We start from the raw sequence: 11,024 nt of genomic DNA on the forward strand, positions 1-11,024 counted from the left end.
ATGTTATTCTTCACATTTGACAAATACACTCTACATTTAATACACATATACATGGTTGACATCACTGCCATGTATAAACCAGAACCCAATGAAACTACATATATATATAGGCAATGACTGCTATTAGTGGCCTGTGTGTGGCCAATCATGCAGAAGCTATCAGGCTTTTTCTCCCAATTATATGCAATACCATGTCACCTGGCCCCCTCTATACGCATACAACATACATGGCACAATGCATCTATACACATGCATGCATCCTGGCTATATATAGCTTAGCTACATGACATGTAGATATCAACAAGGTTAAGATTTTTCTGTTGCTATGTAGCTAGAGTACCCCAAATCAAGTCTGAACAACGCAGACCATAGCTATGGCAATTGTTATAGTAACATGCACACACCTAGCTGTACAGTTGCAAATACTCACATTACTTCTTAGCATAATGGTACAGACTTTTTAGACAGGTTATAATTTGATTATGCATTAAAAAAATTCATTACAGTTGAAGTGTTATATACACTGGAATGTAAATAATCCAAGGTTCTTTGCATTAAAATGTTTTATAGGACATGATGTAGCCACATCCTTCAGTGCCACAGTTAACTAGAGAACACATCATCATCATCAACAACTTCAGTGTCACCGATTACTATGATACAAGTTTCTGATTGTGATTTAAGGCCAGGTGGATTAAAATTTGCCAGTTGGGGTTGTGGATTAATGCATACTCTACTAGATCCGTTTCTGTTGGTACAGTTATCACCAGAATATTGGCCATAAGCTATCAGTCTGACGTCTTGAATGGCTTTGTCCAAGTTATGCAGTCTTTGACTGAAGTAGCGGTCTTGTTCTGAAAGGCTAGCCTGCAACAAACCACGCATTAGTAACATGGTCCATTCGCCGAACAATTTCACACTTTACCACTACCAAAACAGTTAACTCACCAGCTGATGTTTTATTAATGCAAACGAATCTTCTACACTTGAACACACTGTTCCATCAATTTCTTCTTTGGTGTTAACGGAACATGTTGATGTAGAGAGGGTGCGAGCTCGAGCTCGGGAAGTAGTCAACAATGGGTGTTGTTCTCCGGACACCTGAGGCAAGGCTGGACGCTTGTGGCGATTCTTGGATGAGTTATTCCACGAAAACCGACGTCCGCTGAGCGGCGAACGACAGTGGTAAGGAAGTGACAACCATTTCCAACTGTTCTTCTTTAGCAACGCCAAATTCTCTTTCTGTTGCGGTAGCGGACAAAGCGTCTCTTCCTTTTCTAAACTGGAAATGTTGGGACAACTCCCAGTAAGCTTCATCATTGCTCGAGACTGGCTCTTTATCATGTTGGTATCGTAGCTAACAACTCAGTACCACTTGGAGACAAACAATTCTTATCTATTAACACCTGCGGTCCTTCTGGATTAACACGTTGCGTGCATGGAGCGTACAAGACTTAGCACCAACTTGAATTCGGCTAACCTTTTATCTACAAAAGCACACATACGGCTGCTCTGGCAAGTCACTCCTACGAGTCCCTACTAATGTTAGACTATGACGCAAGTGCATAAGTCCTTTTAGGTATGTAAACTCACTGTAGGTCTGAACATCCTGTTGATGGTCTAGGGTTGCAGACAATGCAAACCAGGACTTGTATGCTTGTTACATTGTTTACAGGCTTTAAAGCTCGACGACGAATTGTCAAGTTGGTACTCAATTCCTGAGCTGCCACCCCCTCTCCCCTTCCCAAGCTGTCCAGTGAAAGTGGCATGTGTAATCAGGTGTACTATTATCATAACTGTTTTATTTACTTACATTAAATATAAAACTAGATCATAATTACATTAACAAAATTCATGGAAACAAATTAGTTGTGATAACTGAAGTCATGAATATCACAATGTACTGTAACAGTTGGACAGGTAGGCAAACACATAGTCAATTCCCAGCACTGTGTGTACCAAGTGTTCAATGTAGTTCCCAATTAGTAGTTCACAGGTGCCACTGTATTGGTGAAATGTGGTCAGGAAGAAAGAAGTAAGGAATACACAACTTGGTGCTATGTACCATAAATTTGAAAATGTTTTCATGAAATAGGCTGGACAAAATCATGAAAGCTTTATATGGAATAGATTTTGTCGCAAAGACAAAAATCCTTGAAAAATTATTTTGCGAACAGTACACATTCTGCAAAAGTTTGCTTGTGCAAACATTTCTCAATTTACAGTAACTAAAATCGTCATATAATGTGCATGCGTGTGTGTGTGTGTGTGTGTGTGTTGTGTGTGTGTGTGTGTGTGTGTGTGTGTGTGTGTGTGTGTGTGTGTGTGTGTGTGTGTGTGTGTGTGTGTGTGTGTGTGTGTGTGTGTGCACATACATGTATAGTTTGCACGTACAAGTATGCATGAGTCTGTGACACTTACTGTTTTGACAATTCATTAAATAAAGGAGCAATTCTTGCTACATTCTCTTTAAACTTCTTCACCAACTTGTCTCTGTCCTCATGCTACTCCAGGACAGCACCAAAAAAGGTTATAAAATTATTATAGGTACATACTTCCAATAAGTGCAATGTTTCAAATACCTCACCAGTCACCCATTGAAATTAAATACTTTTAAAATTTGCTATTTATCACTACTGATCACAAACTAACTCCACATTTAGTTGCTATTGGTGTTACACCAACCTTATAAGAGTCTGTGTCTTCAGAATTGCACAACATCCTTAGCTGAGACAATACAATCCGATTGACATGGATGTTGCCACTCAGTACCAACCACTCATACCGCTGGTGAAATACAAAAAAACACGTATCAGCTTAGCCACACACACAAAAAAAAAACTGTTATCAAGTTACAAGGAAAGGAAATGTTGTTGTAACTGAATTCTGAGTATCATACGGCTTACCTGTTTTGTTAATTGCAATAAGAATATTTCAGGGTCATCATTCGTCAAGCTGGTAAGCAGCTACATTGGGGAAGGAATGCCTTCAATATCTTTCAGATGTAATGTGGTCCTTACTATTCCCAAATAAATTCTTAAGGCAAACACACGGTCATGCAACCCCCATTCTTCCTCAAAAGGAATTGGCTTGGAGTATCTGGAATAGAATTGAAGTAGCGCACACAGTTACGTCACAGTAGGAAATTTATATTACATGTCATTGATGGTAGCATATTCAGGGGAATCACTCCACACATTTACTGATACACTTTCTTCCAAGGTCTCAACATGGTGCAGCCAAAACGGTGGGACAGTTAACATGTCTCCTGGACCAAGCACAGCAGTGTAGACAGAAGCACTGCACAACAAGTACATGAATATTGTAAGAGATATATTTGTAATAACAAATGTCTGTAACCAACCACTAATGAAACCACTAATACACCAAAGATTGGCCATTATCAAACATTCTTTAGAAATAGCTCAAAAGCTTATCACATGCCTTGAGATACTATTGTTTAGTTTGAGGAAAAACCTCCCTCTCTTTTATCACAACACTTAGTGTACTGGCATTCAATTGCTGACATTGAATATAATGGGTGCCATGGAAACTAGTCACAAAAACTGTTGACAGATTTTTGTCACTGATATTTAATGTCAGTAAAACAACAGTAAAGGTAAGGCAGCCTTGTTTTTCCTGTATCACAAAATTTGAACCAGTAATGGGAGATACTCCTTATTCATATAATATCACAAAGAATGTAACAGGATTAGGGCTATATTATTACTTAAGAGAACAAGCAGGTAACTAAAGTGGCAATTTGTAATTCCCAGGTGCAATTTAATGTTTAACTAATGATGAAGTAAGACATTAAGGCTAACCACATGCATGCTACCAGGAGCTTACAAGCTCCTGATGCACTTAATTACTGCTGGCATTGCTAAAGCTTTCATGATAACTAGTTTCTTGAGAACAAAACGCCAAACAAAATCCCTTGCTCACATTCATATCAGTTCTGATTTGGTCTCTCAGATGCACTACATAACACATACACTTAGGTATGGAGTCAAAGTGTTCCCTAGCACCAGAACCTCAGGACACTACTGGTCGGTACCAAGCTAAAGGTGTTCACATTACACAGGTTTCAAAGCTTGGCTCTATATGCTCTACTGTTTGCAAAGTTCTAAAAATACCAGTTGGGTAGCTAATTTCTGGCATTAGCACTTCCTTTTTTGATTGCAAGTAGCCCAAAACAAGAAGTGCACTACCTGGTCCCTTTGATCAATATATCACTACAGTGTTACATTGTTACTGTTATAAGAAGGAATATCGACTGGCCTGTATGGGCATTATTAACGTGGTTCTAGGAATAGCTGACTGGCTGGCTTACTTGCTATATAGAGGATACTTGGTGAGGTCTGGACTGAGAATATCTACTTGACTGTGTCCGTAGTGCTGTAGGGGGTGGGAATGGTAACAATGCATAATGACACAAATGGAACATGTACAGTAAATTCAAGATATGGAAATACACACTGTGACATAATTAGGGTGACACATGACTAGTGATGTGCGATACATATCGATATATCGGAATATCGCGATACTCTAGCTGTATCACAATACCGATGCCATGCCTAATGTACATCGGTACATTTGATCCGTGATTATGCAATCAAATTAATTATTTTGGTTGCATAATCACGGAAATGTGAAGGTCAGGTTTTGTGCAGTTTAATAGTGTAGCTTGGTTGTTTACCAGTTTCTTAAACTCTTTATATAACAGTGCAGTGGGATAGTAATAAACCATGAAAAATTATTGACTGCCCATGCATTAAATTGAAATTCAGTATTTTTTGCACTATTACAGTGTAGCTGGGTTGCTTACCACTTTCCTTAACTCTTTAAAACTTGTTATATAACAGTGGGGTATAGTTGCTACTTAGCTATGAAAATTTATTAGCAGCCCACACATCTAATTGCACTTTTAAAAAGTACCATATTGTGTATCATATCGTATCGGTGACCACACAGCAGATACACCCTTTCAGGCGTATCGCATATCAGTACACTACATATGACGTACAAGGGAATGCACAGTGACACACAAAGGGACACGTGATGACACAGCATGACATCACAAAGGGGCACATGACGAATCACAAGGGGTCACACAAGATGACACAAGGAAGCAAATGATGATACACAAGGGGGCACAAAAGGGGCCACACAACAACGCAACATGACACAACAAAGGGGGCTATGCAATGAGATACACGATGACTACAACATGACACATGATGACATGAGGAGACACAAAAAAATGGGATACAAATAGACACACAATAACATAGCATGACGCAAACAGAGACACACATGATGACAGACAATGACACAATGTGACAGATGATGACACATAATGAGGGGGTGCACAATGACACATGCTCACCCAAACATCAACCTGATACCATAAATAATTACCCTAATCATGTTACAAAAAATTACACACAGAAACTTGGCAGCACTAAACCAATTAACAATGCATTAATACAATTAACAATGCATTAATAACAGACTATACAACCTCAATAGACACAATACAACAACACAGGTTTTATTCATATAGCAAAACTGAATGTATAAACTCACCGGATGTAAACAAGGGTACAAGTAGAGTTGGGCATTAGGAGGGAAAAGTGTGAAGTGTTTCTTGCCCTGAAGTTGCACAAAGAAATTGTACGTCATGTCGTAATGAGTATTTGTGACAATGCCTTTACGACCAACCCATAAATTAACCTGCCAAGAGATTTATTGTTAAATCGAAACATTGAGGGGATGTGTCTTTGTACCTGGACGCTTTCTTCACTTAAAATTAAATCTTTAATTGGTTGGATGTAGTCCAGAATGTTTTGAAACACTGATCTGTAGGTGTGAAATGTATCCATGACTACACAGTCATTATGATGATTTATACAGTGACCAGAAGTAATTTCACAGTGTGAGAGTGGTTGCACGCTTGTGTGAGTTCCTTACACCACTACTACATGTACACCATACTTCCACACAATTTCTCTGTTATATAACACACCCACACACACCCAGTCAGTGGACCCTTTGTAAGTTATTAAATTTAGGTAGACTCACCCAGCCAGGGGACGCTGAATATATAGAGATTTAGGCTATGTAAGAAGACTCTCAGGAGGGTGAATAAACCATAGATATTGCCGGGACCTAAGTCAATGACTTAGTCCTCCTCGTGCAGAACATGGTGTATGCATGATGTAAGGCCTTCTTGTTGGCTTGCAACACACACACACACACACACACACACACACACACACACACACACACACACACACACACACACAAACACCTTTTCAAATCAGCCACTTTCTCACTGTAATAAAGATAAGGTCCTTGCTCCACAGCATCTAGTCCTGGCTAGAATGAGAGACAGAAACAGTCACCAGGAGCAACGTGACATGTTGAAGCATCACATAAGCCATTAAGGACAACAAGGCAGTATCTATAGCAACCATCATAACACAGTAAACAAACACGACACTATGTTTGAAGTGAGAGGCTAAATATTAGATTACAAGACTGAAGAGTTAATACAAACAAAGAAACAGTTGAGCAGCCAACTGATTGGTGTTACTAGTTATTGTGACTACCACAGACAGCCAGAACCAGGTAACACAAGATTATCTAAATAACAGCACATTCTATAGGACAGCAGCTAATGGTCTAGTAATGAAAATTATCATCGTAATGAATCCACTATTATATGACTGGGTATTTAATAAGGAGATTCATGGCACCTTGTGAATGTGTCAGCCACATGTCAGAGTACAGCAAATGTAACTACTTGTGCTAATTCATCTGTTCTGAGAACCACAATACCATATATTTGTGCTGTTTTCCTCTTACACTCCAGGAAAACAAACATACAAGGCAGAAAGAATATTTTAACAATTTAAATATTATTTTTGGTACTATCGCAAATAGAGTACAGAACATGTCAAGCACCCTTGAAATCTTTATCCTAGAGAACTGTTCACATATGGCAATTGTGGAGTCAATTAATTTTGTCAAAAATGCCTCAGGAGTTCTTCTACAAGACAACCAGTCAACACCCTCATCCCACATGGTGTCATCTTGATCATGATAATGACACGGATGCTATGATACGCCACATGACCCTAGTAGGTATATCACCTATCGGACGGAGGTGTGAAACTGACACTGAAATGTGGTGCATGCTTAAATAAAGAGACACTGTCCTAAACCTTTCCTCCCCCAATACATCTAAACCTTACAAAAGAAATATGAATTATCAAATTGCCCATACTCAATTAAGGACACTAAACCTTAAGTTAGCTGCCTCCCTATCGCTTCCCACGTGCAGCTTGTTGCATACCACAACAGAACATGAAGTAATTTATGCAGCACAAAACATTTTAAGCAAGAAAAGAAGCTACTCCCTCTTACAACACACTACTGCTAAAGGCAACACTTGGCATATTTGTAGTGTACAGAAGTATGGTAAGCTATGAAGAGCCCACCATGACCATATCACGAGCCATAAAGGGCCAACTTTAAGGCAACACACACACAATTCCAAATATGTGAGGCATCCTCCAACAGTCACATCTAGGGAAAATATAATATGCCCATTCAAGGAACACATTTCAGGCCATTAATAATCACAATTGTCCAATTCAAATCCGACAACACAAACAGTATACGATTACAAGGCAATGTTGATACTAAACATACCTTACCCAAAACAATCTCCAGCGTGGTATTCACTTTGATATTGTAGTCCTCCCATTTCTCATTGACTAATGGCTCCAGTGGCTTGCCGTCATGAAATGTAGTGAATATACGCTGTGACTCCTGGCTAGCCAAATAACACAGGAATACAGCAATAGATTTGTGCAACAAGAAAATCAAACAACATAGACAGTTTCCCTCAGAATTGGCAGAGTAAACATTTTAGAGTATGTGGAAATTGGCAAGGGAAAGTTTGTCAAGGAAATGCTGATGATGTTACAAAACCCGTCTATCAGGCAACTTTCCCACAATATGAACATTTTAATGCTATACAATTATCAGCTTACTGTACAGTCAAAAAGATCAGTAAACAATTAGACACACACACACACACTGAGTTGGTACACCAGGGTTCAAAGGTGACAATGGCCACAACATTCCTTGTCATATGATAATCACTGGAGCATTAATTAGCACATTGCCCATGGTGACTGTTAATGGTATAATTTAATTATCAGTGGAATGTACATTATGTAGTTGTCACATAAAGTCAACTATACACTACGCACACCACCCACTATCTGCCTGAGGTTGGGTATGCCCTTAGCACCCCTTAGTAATGTACAGATACTATGGCAACCGTGAGGTGTCAATGAGTTTATAAAACTTCACAAGGTAAGTTGTAAATACCAGGTCCCGTATCCAACAGCAAAAACAATAAAGTGATAAACAGTTTTTATGAGCGACAACAAATATATCTAAAGTATCATAACCCAGCTATCCATCTCGCTATAAATTTTCAATCCTTCTTTCTGTACCAACATGATAATATAATAAATCCCCAGATATTATAATACAATGTTCACCCTGAACTGCAAACACTTCATAATCATGGACGCTTGTTCATGGTCCCATTTATATTACTGCACTCTCATAGTTAGACCCCTGAAATCAGGGCATCTTACTTCCATCTTGCTTCCTAGTCTGGCGCCGCCCGCCCCTTCGCATAAAGTAAGGGTCTGGTGAAATACAGATACTAAATCATTTCTAGCGCCCAGATTCGGCGCTAGCCAATTAGTGCATGCCAATGACGTTCACACAGAAATCGCCTTGGCAACACAATGCTTTTGTTCGAATTGAAGTGCAATCATCTGACGTAACAAGCATTACGTGCGCTGTCTAATTGAATTCCTTTTGAAATGATTAGGTATTTGTATTTCACCAGACCCTTACTTTTTGCGAAGGGGCGGGCGGCGCCAGACTACTTGCTTCCATGCAAAGTCCTACTTGTATTTAGTGTACATGCTAATAAAACCAGAAATGTACTAGGGCTGTGATCAATACCTAATAACTGGCTGTTGACTGGTGAACTGAAATGGGCTGAAAATTACCAATATCATATTTATGGCTTTCCAAGAAATGAAAATTTTTCTATAAGGCTTTACAGCACAAGTGCTGAAGGTCTGTAGGACACCAGGTCCTACAGCCTGTTTAAAGTTGTTACAGTTTGCTTGAAACCTATGGTGTTAAATCTCACATTATTTTATGAAATTTAATGCATAATTCAATGTGAGCTATACATAATCACAATGAAATAATTGCAATAGTGCAATAAAGATTTGCAATCACAGTGAAATTACTACAATAAAGTTAACTAGTTATTTTAATTATTAAAATTGGTTAACTGGAATTTTTGTATATAATCAGTCAACTGCCTGGAGAACAGTTAAGGTTCAAAGCCTACTGGTAGTACCAAGATGTCTGGAATAGACTAGTTCAATTACATCGATTTATCATAACATCCTATTCGCTTACTATCATACCTTTCCTGTTGCCGGAAAACCGGAAAGGTAATAGAAAGACTCAAAGGTAACAAAGTTTTGCAATATACCACCTTCACTATGTGCTTTTATTTTTAATTGATAGCATGTACTTGAGCAAATAATTTGCATGGTACTGAAGAGCTTGGGCTTGAGATGGATTAAATTTGAGACAGATAAAATCAACACAATACCGGTACAAAGTTATTTTCTTGCATGTAGAGGTGATACCTGAGGAAGCTGTTAGTACATCAAATGTGTTTTTGCCTCAAACAAATATCATTTAACATATTAGATGACAGCAATGGATTTTCAGTAAACTCATAATGTTCCATATGGCTTCATCACAAGCTTGAACAGCATAATACATCTGCAGTCTGTACTATTACTGGATGGAGCAGATCTTGAGCTGTTGCATATATTTACTGAAAACTTTTTATGAAGGATTTAACCCTATGATAAATATAGCAAGAGTGAAATAAGGCCACTTCAACTAAATTTCTTGTTTCTCGGGCCCGACCGACCCATAAAATTTGTAAATGAAATGTTTTTGTTCATTTTAAAGATCACATGTTCGATCACGTGAGTTTGTGGCGTCGATGTATTGTTGGCTATCCATATCTGCTTTGCGTGGGGCGAGCTTGGTTATTACAAGAGTTGTAAAAGCAGACTATGGATGTGCTAGCCATAGCTAATAGTTTGTTATCAAACGATGTAGTGACACGTGTTGCCATAACTTCAGTTTAAAAAATTATTACCACCTATTAATATTTTATTTATACCTACCGACCCACTTTTCAACTAGTTTCAGTCCGAGAAACAAAAGATTTAGTTGAAGTGGCCTAAACAGCACCCTGCATGCTTATAAGACCCCAAAAAGCTATTTCAGATCACAACTGTCACATGTGGTATCAGTATAAAGTATCAGACTGCAACCTACCGATATGCCATGACATGTGGAATCCTCTTCTTTAAGAACTCAGTACTCCATTCAGTACGGGCCCTCCATCTGGCAAGCATGATTTGGTACAATTCTGTTCCAAATATAATTCATTATTCCCACCTGTCAACTATTGTCCCTGTTAGAACACAAGGCCGGCGTTGATCAGCTATTTCTCTGTGTACAGACCAAATAAGTAGAGGTAACTATAGGTGCCCCCACTTTTCTCTAAAATTAGCTACCAAGAGTCAGTATACTTGGTATGTTTACCGGTAACTCGTGGAGATGTTCATTTTATATCTGCCAACCTTCTGTGGTGTAGGAAGGCTGAGGATCTCAGCGGGGTGGGCTCCAATTAAAACATTGTAGAGAACGTAACTTATCAACGCTACTAGTACGGTGACAATCACCACAATAGTTCCGTTACATCTTCTTCGTGCCTTTTGTGCGTCAGCCTTGCTGCTTTTCTTGCTCATCGAATGACGAGTTGACCACCCTAATTAAACGCGCATTGCCTATAATATAGTTCCGTACTATCTAATCTA

The 11,024-nt window shown here is 38.8% G+C and overlaps 1 protein-coding gene across 1 annotated transcript; it reads right to left on the reverse strand.

Moving 5' to 3' along the window:
• Positions 1-411: 411 nt before the first annotated feature.
• On the reverse strand, positions 412-11,024 carry LOC136250194 (tRNA wybutosine-synthesizing protein 5-like). The gene is made up of 15 exons (XM_066042374.1): positions 10,750-11,024; positions 10,603-10,656; positions 10,480-10,548; positions 7,723-7,846; positions 6,317-6,384; positions 5,793-5,865; positions 5,593-5,739; positions 4,334-4,398; positions 3,157-3,300; positions 3,021-3,099; positions 2,907-2,966; positions 2,686-2,787; positions 2,422-2,504; positions 949-2,002; positions 412-867 (listed from the first exon to the last, which is right to left on the reverse strand). Exons 1-14 carry the CDS (start codon positions 10,953-10,955, stop codon positions 1,894-1,896), a joined length of 1,383 nt encoding a protein of 460 aa, XP_065898446.1. The 5' UTR covers positions 10,956-11,024; the 3' UTR covers positions 412-867; positions 949-1,893.

Source organism: Dysidea avara, chromosome 3 (genome assembly GCF_963678975.1).
Source record: "Dysidea avara chromosome 3, odDysAvar1.4, whole genome shotgun sequence".
Lineage (NCBI taxonomy): Eukaryota > Metazoa > Porifera > Demospongiae > Dictyoceratida > Dysideidae > Dysidea > Dysidea avara.